The 16,476-nt window shown below is 40.6% G+C and overlaps 1 protein-coding gene across 1 annotated transcript; it reads right to left on the minus strand.

Annotated features, from left to right (window-relative positions):
• ctsk (cathepsin K) lies at positions 1-15,208 on the minus strand. Its single transcript, XM_023425488.2, has 8 exons — positions 15,052-15,208; positions 13,430-13,553; positions 9,247-9,369; positions 7,202-7,354; positions 2,948-3,166; positions 1,606-1,771; positions 1,030-1,138; positions 1-806 (listed from the first exon to the last, which is right to left on the minus strand). Exons 2-8 carry the CDS (start codon positions 13,550-13,552, stop codon positions 707-709), a joined length of 993 nt encoding a protein of 330 aa, XP_023281256.1. The 5' UTR covers position 13,553; positions 15,052-15,208; the 3' UTR covers positions 1-706.
• Between the last annotated feature and the right edge of the window lie 1,268 nt (positions 15,209-16,476).

Consider the following 16,476-nt stretch of genomic DNA (forward strand, 5'->3'; position numbering starts at 1 on the left):
TTAAAATTCAAAATGAAATCTTTATTCAATTTCATAGAAAACATCAGTTAACAGTTTAATCATCAGAAAAGTGCTGAACAGAACAACAACAACAACAACAACAACAACAACAAGTTTGACATGATGATCAGAAAAACTGCAGGATTTTAAAGGACTCAGCGTCAACAGGAGAGGAGGAGCTCTCATTGCCCAGCAATGTTTCCTGCCGCACTGAATTTAAATTTAAGTCGTTTTCACACACACACTGTAATTAAAAAACGAGAGACTGAAAGCATCACGGACTATCAGCCAAACACTGGGTCACTGGTGCAGATTTAACTTGGCACGTTGGTAAGTGTTACTAACGCCATGCCCTGGAGGTACTGGGATTGTATGTGTTTCTCTACGGAGCCGACCACAGTGGAAGTCTGCTGCTCTGGAGATAAAACTGAAAAGACTTGAGGGGCTCAAAGTGCTTCAAATTATTCAAGATAACCAAAACGTCCTCAGACGTTATTTAAGGACGCTTGAATCCAAGAGTCCATTTCATTTAACCCTTTCTGATACCAGAGGAGATTCATTCCAAATGACAGTGAGTCCTATTTGAGTTTTTAAAAATGTGTTTTCACTGAGATTTGGAAGGATATCTTCTCATGTATAGTAGTCTGAGCAGAGCCCCCGTTGTCCTCCCCTCGTCTCCCTCTGAGCTCCGTACTCTCCGATCTCCTCACACGATGGGGTAGCTGGCGAGGTTGGCGATGCCGCAGAGGTTGCCACGGTTACGTGCCATCAGGATGTAGCCCTTGTTGCCCCAGCTCTCGCTCCAGCTGTCAGGGGGGGAAAAGACAAAAGAGGGCGACAGAGATGGGAAGAGAGAGAGAAAGATGTGAGAGCATCGCCAGGAGTCAAACAGCATTTCATGTCATCAGTTTGTCGTCAGACAGACGCCATCGAATCAACGCCACGCCGACAGAACAACCCGTCGTTTCATTTCAGTGGTTTTATGAGCCACCTGCTGCCACTCAGACTCAGACAGGTGATGTGTCCCACCTGTTCTTGACGATCCAGAACTTCTTCCCCTTGGTGTTCACTCCGTAGCCCACTGCCAGCACAGCGTGATTGATGTCCTCTTTGTTGCAGTTGCGGTCGTAGTAAACACCTGGGCACAAGACAGAGGGGAACAGTGAGAGGAGCAACTTGCTGATCATGTCACAGTTTAAAGTAACTGCCAGGTAAAAATTCTCTATGTTGGTGTGTTCAGGTAAGTGTTATGTCCCAACATGAAGGTCCGTTTAAAGCCCTCTCCACACTGAATGCTCATATTTAAAGTTATAACGAGGTTTTTATGAAACCAAACGCCATTTTGGTTTTATGTTTATACCTCACATGCAGACTATTGGTAGTTGCTACAACTTACAGATGTTCCTTGAATGCCTCACATGCAAGGGGTCAGCAGCAGTGCACTGTGTAGCATCTTCATGGGAGGTTTAAGAGGGTTTAAGCATTTTACCTGATTACGAGGTGGTGGTGCGCTACACACTTCACTATTTACAGGAAATAATACAAATCATAACAATGTTGGGACGAGTCAGTGCCTGTTGACAGACGTCTGAGCGCTTCACTGACCTCTCTGGTAGAACTGGAAGCTGCTCTGCGTGGCGTCGATGCCCACGGAGACTGGACCCACTTTAAACAGTGCAACAGCCAGAGCGTGCTCGTCGCCCTCTGGGACTTCTTTGTAGCCTCTGCACTGAGCTGCCATGCCCGATGAGTTGTAGCGGCAGGGCTGGTTCTGCGGACGAGACAAAAGAGGAGAAGAATGCTGGAAATGTTTGTTTCTGATTTCTGGTGGAAAAGCCAAATAGCGGCGGTACCTGAACAAAATGCAAGAAGCAAAAATACCAAACATTTGATGTTTCCAGGATCTCAAATGTCTTGCATCAAAATAAATTGAATATTTTAGGGTCGTTTGATGAAAATAAGACAGTTGCTCATGTCACTTTACACTGATCCTTGTGGTTTCACTGTCATGTGCACATTGCTCATGTCATGTGCTTGGCTTCATTACATTCACGGCATCCCAACAATGGGGAGACAGCAGCCTACAATCATTAACAAGCAGTTCTACTTCCTTCTTTCGCCAGTGCATTAATAAACAGAGTGTGTTTGTTGTCTTTTTAAGGCAATGGAAGAGTTTCTTCCTCATCATTCCTGCTGAATCATCTCAACTCAATCTAATATTTGCTGCCGCTTCACAGTCAAAAGGGAAAAAGGGGTATGATGATGCGTGACACTGTGAGCGTCATGTGAGGAACCATTAACCACTTTGGTTTCAGTTTGAATCTGCATTTTCTCAAAGTTGTCATCATTTTGATTCTTTTATTTTTTTTATGCAAGACTGTGGGTATCATTTAAAACCAGCAAGTTACAGGAATTTGCTAGCAGCTGTTTAGCTTAGCTTAGCATAAAGACGGGGAAAGGGGGAATAGCTTGCCTTTGTACACGTTGGTTTTTGTATGAACAAACAAAGTACAACATGTTAATTAGTCAGCTTTAAAGGTGGAGGTACATAGACTTTCTTCCCTTAGGACAGGGTAGTGTTTTGGGGAGTGTGGCTGTTGGGGTTATCATGATTATCTGCCCTTTGACCCCAGTGTCACACCCTCTTGCACTGTTCATGTTGAGCATCCAGGTGATTGCACAGGTCTATAAGGGCTTAAGTTACAGGGTGGACACTGAGACTAATTCTACTTCTGGTTCCTGGAACCAGACCAGGGCTTCACATCAACACCAGCAAGAGAACAAGTGTTAAGACGTGACAGGAAAGAGAAACTAAAGCTTCAGAAATGCGGTGAACCTCAGTTCCTGCGGACGCTTTCCCGCAGTCACAAGACACATGATAGTTCATTAAGATGACGGCCGCTGAAGGTTATCTCTTAGTAAACGAGTGTCATTGTGACTTTCTCACCTCTCCGACGTACGGGTAGGCCACCTCAGAATCGATGCCTCCGTTTTCCTGGACGTACTTGAAAGCGTTGGTCATGTATCCTCCTCCGCAGCCGTCGTTCTCTGTGACGCAGTCCACCAGGTTCTGAGGACTGAGGTCCACCAGCTGACCTGTCTGCTTGGCCAACTGGCCCTCGAGGGCCCCGGCTGAGCTGAAGGCCCAACAGGAGCCACAGGAGCCCTGTCAGGAGTGAAAGACAGGGAGGAGAGTAAGAGGATTAATGTTGTTTAGCTCAGTTTGATGAAAACAGTGAGAGATTTAAAAAAAACAAAAAAGTATAAACCTACAAACATATTTCTCCAGGTTCTGACTGTTTGTGGTGTGAGTTAAATGTATATAAAGAGTAGAAATACGTGAAATGTGTACGTTAGTACCCATCCATATATTTACTTTTAAATCACTGCACAATAAAAACCAAGAAGAAAATAGAAGAAAATCAAGTCAGCAGATTGATTTTTAGATTCACAAATCTAAAAAGACGGAGGAAAATTGCACGACAGCATGTGAACGCCTCATTAATACCTCATCAGTCTAAAGGAAATCAAACATATTAAAATGGCAAGTGAAAAATAGCAACATGCAGTTTGTGTCTTCTCCTCTCTGTCCACTGGGGGGCAGACTTTGACAACTTTGACAACAACAATGATGCTACTCTGGGGAGGAAGTTGATGATACATCTTAGATCGAATCCAGTGTGTTAGAAATGAAGTTTTACAGGTTAATATTGATATTGTTACACTTACATATATGTTTAGCTAAGTAATTGTAAGGTGGAAATGCAACATTAACAGCAATAACAGCAGCTCTGGTGTTCGACCTTAAATGGACATTGTGTACTTTTGTGTCCCTTTTTGGTTGGTTGCTGTTTTTCATGGTATGGGTGAGGTCCCTCAGTGTTAATGCTACATCATACAGTGATATTATATTTGGGACTTAGGATCCCTGTAAGGTGTCACAAGATAACACCTGAGGGGCTGTAAGAAGATTAATAGAACAGGAAGTATAATCTTTTAAAATTCTGGATAAAGAGAAAGGTTGTGACTCTTTAGTTGAACTGGCACAAACATATGTAGCCAGCAACAAAAATGATATACTGATAATAAATGAATACTCCTTTGTTTAAAGGGGTCCCAAGGAGAAAAAAGGTTGAAAGCTACTGTTCTGAGTGTTGTTGTCCACAGCTGGGTCCACAAACATGGTTTTCCCAGTTTGGTGTGGACAATCACCTTTGTGATGAACTGGACTAAATGGTCCAGGGGTCCATTATGTGATGGAAGCTGTTTATACAATCAAATTTATGCCAGAATCACGTCTCACAATCACATATTGGTGTGATGTTGAGGTAGTGTATTTAGTGACAGGTACACTTCACCCTGTCAGCAAACAACACAATCTACCCACACCGATATTAGCTTTTTGTGGTTCATAAAAAATATATTTTTTGTTATTTAACATCTGATAGAAAGAAATATAAAATCCAAATGTTGGCTCCTTGTGCAGTCAGGATCTCTTTGTCTGAGGCAATAAAACTGAATTACAGACACTGTCTGACTGTAATGTCTCGCCCAGCTTTGAGTTAAAACACCTCCGCTGCTCCTCCTCGAGGAAAACACTCTTGACATTCTGCTGCTCTGAGTTTTTTCCAATTAAAAACTTTGTAAATGTGTAATCACTTCAGTTCATCCTGGACGCTCTGAGCACAGCTTTGAGTTCTGGTGGAGCCGAAACAAACAAAACATCAAAAGACAATTCAGTCATCAGAAAAGGAGCTGAGGAGGAAGCAGCAGAGTTGTTAGTATGCACAAAGTGCAGCCAGCCTGCTGAATAATTCATGGCCAACAGGAAGCTGAAGGACAGCTCAATAAATCCTGTTTATAGCTGCAGGTTGGATTTCAGCCACCAGAGGGAGACAACATCCTTCCACATGAAGTCTGAAATCCCATCCAGGATTAATCACTATTATTATCATTATGATTATGTTTATTTATTTTTAATAGTAGAAGTAGTAGTAGTATGGAAATAAAAATCATGCTGTCTGCCAAATAATTTATATTTTAGCTATTTTAGTTTTAGTTTGCAAAAAACCCTGATGTTATAATTATTATTGTTGTTATGTACAATGATTTTGTATTTACATTGGAATACTACAACAAACCATTGAATTAATGCATAATTAAAATAAAATAAAATAAAAAAAATCAGCTAAACCAACTAAAAACTATCACCATTTTTAGTTTCATTTTATTTATTTTATTTTATTTTATTTTATTTTATTTTATTTTATTTTATTTTATTTTATTTTATTTTATTTTATTTTTTATTTTATTTCATTTTATTTTTCCAGGGTTAATTTTCAAACTACAATAAACACAATGGCTAAACACATTATCTAATGTTTATTAGATAACATAACATCACGGTGCTGCTAACGAGCCTTTGAGCAGAAAGCACAGATGTACGCCATATTTCAGTCTATGTACTTCCTGTCCCGCTCAACCCTTGTTTACATAAATACGGCCCTTCTGTCCGAGTCCTTGTAATGACTAATTACATTTGATAATCAAACCCATCCCTTGTTGTCAAAGTCCATTAGAAGGCAGCAGGTCACATGATCGTACTCTCACTGGGAGGGAAAACATAGAAGATGTTCCCAGGTATTTTTCTGAAAGCTTTTATCGTTTCTTTCAAGGCTACGGATAAAAATATCCTACATACTATCCTATACATACTCTGAATCTCATTCAGCCATTTCTGAGGTCACATGCTGCTGCAAGGCCACCACTTCCTGAACTCATCCACTGACACGTACGAGGATTTTATAAGACAACAAGTTACAAGATCTGATATGACAATAAATGTGCTGTTACATGAAGATTTTTCTCAAGTTCTTATAATAAATACCTGCCAAAAATACCCCACAGAAACCACTGAGGTTTGCTTCTTAACATTTCGCCTGAAAACAGCCTTGGGAACTTTTTCTCTTTCCCCAAAGCCTCAAGCAAATAATATCACATGTCAAAACCCAACAGGAACTAACTTAATATCTTGTATTTCAGTTACCAGGAACGCTTATTGACAGGAATATGACAGTTACAAAAATACAACAACTTCCCCCTGGTGTGATGTGCTGCCTGTTCCTCTTTTGATTAGTATGAACTATGACACAGTAATTTAAATCTGCCCTCTCATGTTCTCCGTGTCCGTTCGCAATAAGTTTTTATGCTCAATGATTTTTTTATCCTGATCATATTGAAAACATTTCTGTTACTCAAACTCACTCGTGTTCTGAATATTTGTTTTGTTTACTGTCATATTTCCTTTATCTGCGGTGACACATTGTAGTTTCTCTTATGTTGTAGAGGCCAAAGGTGTGAGGACAGAACAGAACTGTCCCTCCCCACAGTTTAGTCAACCAACAGGTTCGTCCACTTCCCTGCCCATGAAATGCACATGTTTCTTCAGCTACTATGTCGGCTCTAATGTCTTCTTTTATTTCAGCCTGGAATAACTGATGATTCTGGCCACTTGGGGGCAGCAGAAACAAGATGTGAACACAACATTTACGTATCATCAACCTGATATGGCGGACATGTTAGAAAACAGCTGCTTATTTACACATACAACAGTTATGGAGCAGCATTGGCACTTATTTGGAGTCGTTTTTCTGGCCACCTGGTGAATGTAAAGCCACACCCACACTCAGCCTCATCAGCCTCGACTACCAGTGAATACAACAAGGATAATGAATTACCAGCGTTACTGACCTTGTTGTCTTTGCTAGCAGTTGTGTGTCCAGTTAAATTCTGCATTTTAACTCTATAGCTGTCTTTGCTGTTCCTCGTTCTAGTATTTTCTGCAACTAATCAACTGCAGAGTAGACAATCTGCTTCTTGTTTACACCAGCTTGTGCATGCCCAGTGTTTGTGAATGGTCATGTATGTATGTGTTTTCAGGTGCAATTGTCTGGATGGAGATCATTTCTGAGACGGAGCTAAAATGGTCATCTGGAGGGAGATTTTCATCTTAAATTGCAGTAAATACGGATTAATGTGGACGTAGCCTAAGTCCAATATCACCTATTTTTTTAGCTCTGTTTTTGGTCTCCACCAGCTCCTGATGGAGGATTTTTACTTATGAAAAGCTGCCAAAAAGTCAAAGAGTCTAAACGTCTTTTTAAACACTGGATATGCAATAAGCTTGTCTGTGTTGTCTGACCTGGTTCTTCACTGGCGTCACCATCCCCTTCTTGCGGTAGTCGACAGATTTGGGAATTCTGGACACCTTATCATCCAGAGCCATGGTGAAGCTGCGCTCGCGGTTATTGGGGATCTGCAGGCCGGTCATCTTCTCAACCACTTCCTCTGACGTCTGCATGAACAGAGACACAGTTAACGTTACATTTTACATCCTGGCTCAGGTCATTAGGGATGCTGCTGAGCTGCAACAGCAGGCTGAGTTTCTAGATCAAACACATAACAAGCAACCAAGAGTGTAGAGGTTAACGGTTCCAGGTTGTATTTTGCTGAAAGTGGTTGGTATGAAACTTTCCTTGGTTCCTGGAATAATCCTGTGAGATAAAAAATGTTTTGGGGCAAGAACAAGAGAGGGGGGCAGGGAGGATTTATTTTTAGACTTAAGACAAGGACAAGTAAAAGAAGATATGAGAGAGGGAGGATTTGACTCAGCAGGGTGACGGAGGATGAAAAGTATTTCATGAAGAGATGGGTTTAACACAGTTTACTCCAAAGTGAAATGTCAGTTTTCTGTGTTGTACAAATGTCAAAAAGTGACACAAGGAGAGGTGTAATAGTGCACATGAAAGATTTATAAAACAACAGCATGAAAGAGGGAAATGCAGACGAAGGAGGAATTAAAATAACAGACTTCTCTGTTGTTTTCTGGCTGTCACAATGAGACTGCTGCTTATATGATGTGATATAATCAGAATTCCCCAGTGCAGTGTTTTCATCACAGCTCAGCCAGTGAGCAGAAAGATCATTAATGGAAGAAATACGCACCATCTGTTAATTTCTTTCATTTCACTTAAGTGCTTCCAGTAAAAATAAACGAAAATGGAAACTCATCCTTCATTTCCAGCCACCTGTTCCTACATAAACATGACACTGGCCATTTATCCAGAGTGTGGATACGTGTACGTGCTCCCGTCGCTGATAAATAAACCCCCAGCACCGGTGACGCTGCTTTTACACACCCGTTTGGTTGTTACAGGCGGCATCTTCATGTAAAAACAACCGTCAGTCATGACCTGCACTGACATACATATCACTGACTACAGCTGCAGCTGATGCAGAAAACAAACATTACAGCAGCTAAAAGCCTGAACTGATGATGGAAAAAAAAAAAAAGGGAATATTTGACACTTAGCAGCTGATTTTCAGAGACTTTAACCACAATGAGAATCAAACACGTTTGGTTTCATGTGTACGATGTGAGACACTGAAAATGAAACAACCTCAGTTTATGCTCTGAATGCACCCTGAGACTTTGCTCATACTGCAGCAATTAGTCTATTAACTGATTGGCCCATCGACAGAAAATAAATAGGCCACTACTATTGGTTCCAGCTTCCCTGACGCTTTTCTTCGCTGTGCATGATTGTGAACTGAATCGAAGACATTTGAAAACGTCATCTTGGGTGGGGAGAAATAATTCTATAATTCAATAATGAAAACAATTGTTAGTTGAGTTTTTGTTTGGAAAACAGGTACAGAAGATGTATCCTCAGGCTACTTGTTGTGGCAGTTGGTAATTTTTTACTTCATTAACCTGAGACAGCTGCCTCAGTGTTGGCACCACAGCAGCTGGGCTGAGCGAAGCGATATGATGGATACAATCCAAGAACAGTGCGAACGGTGGCTTGATTGTTTTTTGGGGAGGTGCCTCAGTTCAGTCAAAACTGCGCTACTGTCACATAATGGAATTGGAATATGATAAAACAAAAACAAGAGGGAAACTGCAAAAACTCATCACAGTCATTGTTATTGTGAATGTTGCTGTCAGTTAATACTGGTGAGACTGGTTATAGTGGTGCTCTGCCTGCTCCTGATGACGCCAGGATCAAACTATGTGAGATTTATGTTTTTCAAGATGGTCACTGTGTCAGATCAGATGATTATAACCAATCACTTGGCTAGTCTTTCTGTCAGGGTCCGTCCATTGTCTTTCCACTATGTCAGGACATTATTGGGCTGATATCAGACGTTCGATCGCTCGACCTGCCTCTGTTTGTCCGTACTCACCATGTCTCCCAGGTGGTTCATCCCCATCTCGTAGGAGTGAATGCCCAGCGCTGCCTCCTGGTTGTGGGCCTCGATCATGCGCATGTTCTTCTCCCAGATGGCCCTGCGGATCCCCTCCTCATCCTGAAGCAAACAAAAGTACGGGTGTCAATTTGTGTCAAATTCAAAAAACAAAAACTGAACAGAACATAAAATGAGATTAGCTGCGTAAACCCCTGTGATGAACACGTTCAGGCTGCTGAAAGGAACAAACAGCTTTTACATCTGGTCTCATGAACATCTGAAATAAACACCTGGTAAATATGAAGTGATCGCACAATAATTCCTGACAGAATCACCTGAGGGTGTCATTTCACACCTGAGAGTCTTTCAGTGGATTATGGGATTAGTTTTCAGACAACTGAAGGACTGAGGCTCCAGCGCCTTCACTGGGTCACAGTTGCATGCTGGTCCTTCTCACCTGACACATATGAACTTCATAACAAATATTCCTCTGTCACCTATACCGCAGTATTAAGTTTTATTTCCATCCTTTTACTAACACTTACTTCGCTAACACCTGACAGCTGAAAGGAAAATGAATCTGGGCAAATAGAGCAAATTTACATTTTAATTAGCAAAGACAGAAAGCTGCCCCATTTCATTAATTAGGCCAATTAAATCAGTGCACACACACACAATAATCTTCTCTAGTGCAGCTTGTGTACAGCATCAAATTTGTCCAATTCTATTGAAACTTATGTTTATATTTACATCCCTTCACCACCACGTGTGGCTGAGAAATATCTGTGTGAGAGTAGGACTTTATATTTATATGATGTCAGTGCTGCTTAAACATTATATACATGCAATGTGAGAATGAGATACATTCTCATGGTTGGTTACCTAAAAACATCCAATGCTCTGCTTAGTATTCATGGTCTTAACAACCATTAGCATAACTATGATCATTATTTCTATCCTTTCCAGTAATGGAAAATGCAAATCATGCGAGGAGACTGATTCTATTACATTGATGTCAGTTCAAGGAAGGTTGAAGTGGTGGAGGAATACTGATTAAAGAGAGAGAGAGAGAGAGAGAGAGAGAGAGAGAGATGTGTTGTCTTTTCTGCTGACTATGCGTGGATATAAATAAACACCCACGTAATCATCATATGAATGCACACACATATGAAAATTAATAAATGCATGATGTCCACACAGAAACAACATCCGGCGCTTGAACCACAGGAACATGCAGGACTGTAGATAAACTGCACTAACACACTACGCACTACACACTACACACACACACACACACACACACACACACACACACACACACACACACACACACACACACACACACTACACAGCTGCAGAGCTGGTGACCTCTGGCTGGAGGTGAATAGTGAAGGGATAACAGATGCTCAGCGAGCGCCCAGGAAGTACATTTGCAGTCGGCTCTGCTTTAACACCAGATAAACTACATTTCCTTCCTTTTTCACAGCCAGGAAATAGAACACATAAATAAATAATTTTTTCTTAAAAAAAAAAAAATAGAGTCCGGGAAATTTTAGAGACAAGGAAACTGAAACAGTAAACCTGAGTCACAGGTGAGAGGAATTTCCACCGTTCCACTGACATTTGGGGCAGCTGGTCGATTGGCTAGATTGTCAGTACAATATCAAAACTAATGGTTTAACTTAAAAACTAAATCATCAAGCAAGGATGAAGCATCACCATGAGATTTAAGTTGATAAACCTGAGGCCCTAATTCTTCCTGGTGAATCCAAGTAAATAAAAAGATGAAGAAAAGTGGGTCTACAGCCTTTTGAGAATGAACTTTTCTGAATTACTGGCTAAGGATGAGAAAGATGAAGAAAAGTAAATTCTCATTGTGCATGTCCTGCTTTACTTTTAGCTACTGCGTTCTCTAACTCCATCTGTCTTGTTTCCACTCCGGGCCAAAACACGGAAGTAGAGCAACCAGTGCCGGCCCCACATTACTCGCTTTTCCAGTCGACTTTGTTTCCCTCAGCGTTTACAATGCACAGCCTGGCTATGGAAAACATATGCTGTAAAGATTCACACTTAATGATGTTAGATAACACTCTAACTTGTAGCGAGGGAGTAGCTGCTTTGGGTTGTGGACAAATCGTACATACAGTACAGTAGTAGTGTATGTAGTATGTTTTCTTCCTCCTCAAATTCAAATTTTGGAAAACACATTTTCAAAAGAAACTTAAAGCGACCTGGATAATGCCACAACATGTGGATGGTGCATGCATCAACAAAATGTTCACTGACAACAATTTAGTTTTAATTTAATGTTTGCTAAGGTTAGATAAAGATCACAGCCTTTTTTTAATTGCTGAAAGAGTCAGAAGTGACTTAGGTCTCAGGTCTCAGGATGCAAGTCCTGGTCCCTGGCATCAAAGTCCTGCACTTCCTTTGTCTCTCATTGTCTCCAATTACCTCCTGAAGAAGCTTCCTGAACTACTAAACATGTTACAAGGGAAAATAATCATGGCAGCAATAGTATTTCTTTGCAAAAAAATAATTGGGAAAAACAAATTCATGGTCGGACTATATAAATGAAATTTATTGGAGACACTAATCCACTACTTGTTGGTGCACTTTGGCTTTAGGGAAAACTTTCAACTTTCAAGAAAACACTCAACAGTAGATATTCCTCTTTACCAGTTGAACTATATAACGACCTAGACATGGACTATTTTTGCCTCTGCAAATACACCAAAAGACAGGTTTTCCAGTTGGTCACAAAATCAGTCAATATGCTGATGATGCACTATTATTCACTCAAACACCATGAATAACAATAGATGCACTTCAACAGTCTGAAACATCTTTTAAAATACTTTGAGGCTAAAATGAAATAGATAAAATCCCAGTGCAGTTTTTCAGTTGTGCAAACAGAATTTCTGAAGTAACAATTATCCACTGAATGACCTTCTCTACCTCTGTAATCCTAATGTTTTAAGAACAGTCTAACTTTTCCTCTCTCTCGTCTGGACCAATGGTATATCTTGCTGTTTTTATTGTGTTGCTTTTACAGTCAACAATAAATCCATACATCTGCTCTAATCTTTGAAATAAAAAAGGGATGACGAGCCATTTTGATAATTTCATTGACAAAATTAGCATTCATGTGACACTGAACGCCAGCAAAGAGACAGAACAATAAAACGCGGCAGATGGAGATTTGGAAGTGATGTCAAGTTACTTCAAACTCAAACAAGGAACATCTGCTTTGTTTAATGTTCTCTCCGCAGGTCGGCATCCTCCCAAATAAATGTCCACCAGACAGCAGAGAGAGAGAGAGAGAGAGAGAGAGAGAGAAAGAGAGTGGAGCCCAACACTGAACTGACTGGCTGATAAATTGAGTCAGATGTAGACAGACAGTGAGACAAACACAAACATGTCCACGCTGAGCAACTCACTGAAGCACAAACAGAGAGAGTGAGAAGAGGGAACAAACAAAGCTTGATAAGAAGAGATGGAAGATAAATACACAGACTGCTATGAAACAACTGAGACCCGAGCTGTAATGAAACTTTGACATCGTTCCCCATTAATGTCACTATGATCTTTCCTTCTGTCACTCTGTTGCCCCCCCCCCTTTGTCCTGACTCTTAAATAAACTTCCTTTATATTTGTTTTGTGCAAAATCCCACCTTGGACTCGGAGCTGAATTTATGGTAATGAAATATGAAGCTTAACCACACACACACACACACACACACACACACACACACACACACACAGACACACACACAAGTCCACAGAGTCATTGAAGTTGTTTTTTATCTCTTATCTTTCCTTTTCACTGTCCAGCAGTTGTGCAATCATGTTTTCTCCAGCTGAAGAAAACATCCAGAAAAACCAAACAACTGTCGATACAGAAGAGTAAGTTTTGAGAGGTGGAAACATTTTGCTTTCAGATATAAGCACCAAATGTTTGTTTGTTTTTTTAATCCTACTAGTCATGACAGATAGTGTCATGAATAAATTTCCTTTTGACCTTTGTTGGCTTTGGAAATTTGACTCTTTTATGACATTTTCTTTTGTGGTTTTCAATCTTTATCTCCACACTTCCTTCTGTTGATTTCTACTTTCATTTTAAAGCCCTTTGCCACTTCCTGTGGACTAAAGTAAGTAGACAAAGTAAATAGACACTCACCAGGCCATTATACTCTTTCCTGTGTGTGATCTTCCACTGCTCCCACTGGGCGTCCAGAGAGGCTTCATCCATATGACCCAGAGCTGAGGCCGCCAGCAGCACCACGCACACAAACGACAACATCCTGGAAGAATAACACACACACACACACACACACACACACACACACACACACACACAACTTCATGTTTTACATATACACAACAAACCAGTGCTCAAGTACATGTGAGACCTGTATCAACCTTTATACTAAGTTGGGAGCTGGCTGCAAGAGTCGAACCTGCTTTGCTAAATAAAATATGAAATGAAACATTACTTGTATTGCCTCATTGCTTCGTATGAGATTCTGTGGAGTGGACCGATAGCATGCTACTCTGGTTTTTATTTCCATGGAAACCCTCAAGCAGCAGATTTTGGACAAAATACCTGCAGAGCAGTCCAGCGGTCAATGGCGCAAACCAAACAACTGCTGGACTGAGACCAGTTTCCACATAGCCGGGAATAATAGTCTGGGGAAAATACTGAACTCATGATTGTGGATCTTTATTTTGTTTTGACATAAATACGATGGATACCAAAGATTTCAGTACCAGCCCCACTACGAAGAATCATGTTAACAAACTTTTTTCTTGTGTTTGAAAAAGTTCCTTTGCTGGTATCATCTGGGATTTAGAAAAAAAATCTCTGTGCACTTTTAACTCCACACTTCAAAACCCTTCGCTGCAGTCTGAACCTTTACTCCAACCTTTGCTTCCCTCTGTTTTCCGTCCATCTGTCATGTATCAGCTTCTCCCTGCTGTTTTCCTACATCCTGCTTCTAATCTGCATTTGTACCCGTCGCTTCCAGTAAAGGCCGCCGACCTGTTGAGTTTAACCAAACTAGCAGAAGCAGAGAACAAAAAAGAAAAAAGTTTCCTTCAACTTTGAAGGCTGTGTTAAGTGAGCTGCTTTAGATTCTCTGCTTCCTACACACCAGGATTATGTCTGCCAAGGCTTCACCCTTGGGTGATTTGAACTAAATGCCTTGATTTACATAGCAGGGTCTCATGATCTGTATGCAAATAATTTACAGTTTACCTAAACCCGAAACAGTGTGTGCACAGTGAGTCATAGGAATTCTCCTGGTGACTGTTTTTCTGCAGGTTTTAGAGATGGATTTTTACAGACAGCATCATTTTTTTGTGATCTTATCCTTTCCAATGTCTCTTGTTGTAATTTTCCATGAACACTCTCAGTTTAGGCTGCAGCTCTGACTTCCCAAAAATCCTTCTATTAAGAAAAGGTGCAACTGGGTCAGAATCATTCTCTAATCCTAGTCCTATTAAAACTGATTACTTTCTTAGAAGGAAAAATACTTATGAGTTTATCAGAGCCTGGATTCAAAGGAAAGAAATCTTAAGAGTCGAAGTCCTTACTAGGAAATTAACGCCTGTAATAAAAGTGAGTAGCTCAGTTCAGCTCAGTCACACATAGGTTGGTTTACCTTTAGTGTAAAACATTAGCAGTTGTCCTTTCTAATTCTGATTTTCACTAACAATACAAATTCCCCTGCATGAGAAAAGAAAAGAACAAAACTGAAAGTAAAACTCTGCACCAGGAAATCACCAAACATTAAACTTTACCTTTCGTCCAAAGTTAAAGAGTTTCAGTGAAGTCCTGTGAGTCTGACTCCGTCTTCCTCTGCTGACAAAGTAGGTCAGTGTGTGAGTTTATATGGGTTTGGATTTTGAGGAAGTAAAATGGGAGCTCCAGGTCTTGGGGAGGAGTTTTTTTTTTTTTTTTTTTCCATGGAGGGTAGTCACATCTGGTTTCACTCAAACAGCAACAATCCGCGAAACCAGATGATGTCAGGTGTCAGATTACACGTCTGAAAACTTCACCGAGGCCGAGCCCTGCACTCTGCTGCAGTCTGGGCCACAGCTCCTGCATTTTTAATAAAAACAACTTGGATTTTTTTCCCCCATTCAAACCTCAGACATCACTTGTATTATTTATAAGACCATTGTCAAACATGAGGAGGAGCTTTGTTCGTGGATTTTATGTAAGTTTTAACTTGAAAGTAGTTCGTACTGCAAAATAACTAGTAACATTACTAATGAGTGCAATCTGTTTATAGGAAAACCAGTTCCCGTGTCTTCGTGTTGTGCTTGCAGACTCACTGTCGAAACATCTGCACCAGAAGAAGCTTCACACAGAACTTCTGTAATAAACAAAGGAATTTCTGTTTTCTGTAATGAATAAAGAAATAAACTCCGGAGCAAGGTTTTAAAACCGCATGCACCATAAGCAGAAAACCAACATCTTCAAAGTTCATAGATGAAATATTAATGGGGGTTTTATTTTTTTTTATTGTTGTTGTTTTTTTCATCCTAATGTGAAACATTAAGTGAAACACAGATGAAAAACCATGTGGGTACAGGGAGTAGAAAGCATCACAAACCACAGTGTTTTTGTGTAGTATGATTGTCCACCATACACTCTGATAGTTGGAAAGGCTGATGTACATCCATTCTTTAGTCATACAGGGCAAGCAGAGAACAAGCGTTAATGTAATCAGTCAGCGATTTTTGAAGTAGGTAAGTTTCCGAAGCCTTTATTAGAGTATTAGTCTTTGAAACCTGCTGTAAAACGATATTCGTCTAAAACTTTGTCTGAAGGAGACCTGAGAAGTGCTTTCATCTTCAGCTGTACATGAACGGTGTTGCGTTATTAAACAGAGTTTCCCAGGCCAGAGCCATAATTATTCTCTGTACCATGTCGCCTGGTTATTGGTGGATGCGTACTTCCTCTTGCACTTAGTCAACGGCCTAATGTGTCAGGTCTGCGTGTATATATGAACATGTCATGTGACTCACACGGCAGTCTGGCACATGTAGTCACCCGTCTAAATATAAGAGCATCCCGTGTACCTCATATGTCCAATGATACATGGCTGTGTTGCAGCAGATTGCTCATTCATGTAATCTCAACTGAAATAGAACATGCGTATATAGGTGATGCTTGTTTTTTCCAGCGCACACAGACTTGATGTCATGTTTCCCACGATG

This window comes from Seriola lalandi, unplaced genomic scaffold (genome assembly GCF_002814215.2).
Source record: "Seriola lalandi dorsalis isolate HSWRI2012SDOR001 ecotype SW California unplaced genomic scaffold, Sedor1 jcf7180002054782, whole genome shotgun sequence".
NCBI classification, from domain to species: domain Eukaryota; kingdom Metazoa; phylum Chordata; class Actinopteri; order Carangiformes; family Carangidae; genus Seriola; species Seriola lalandi.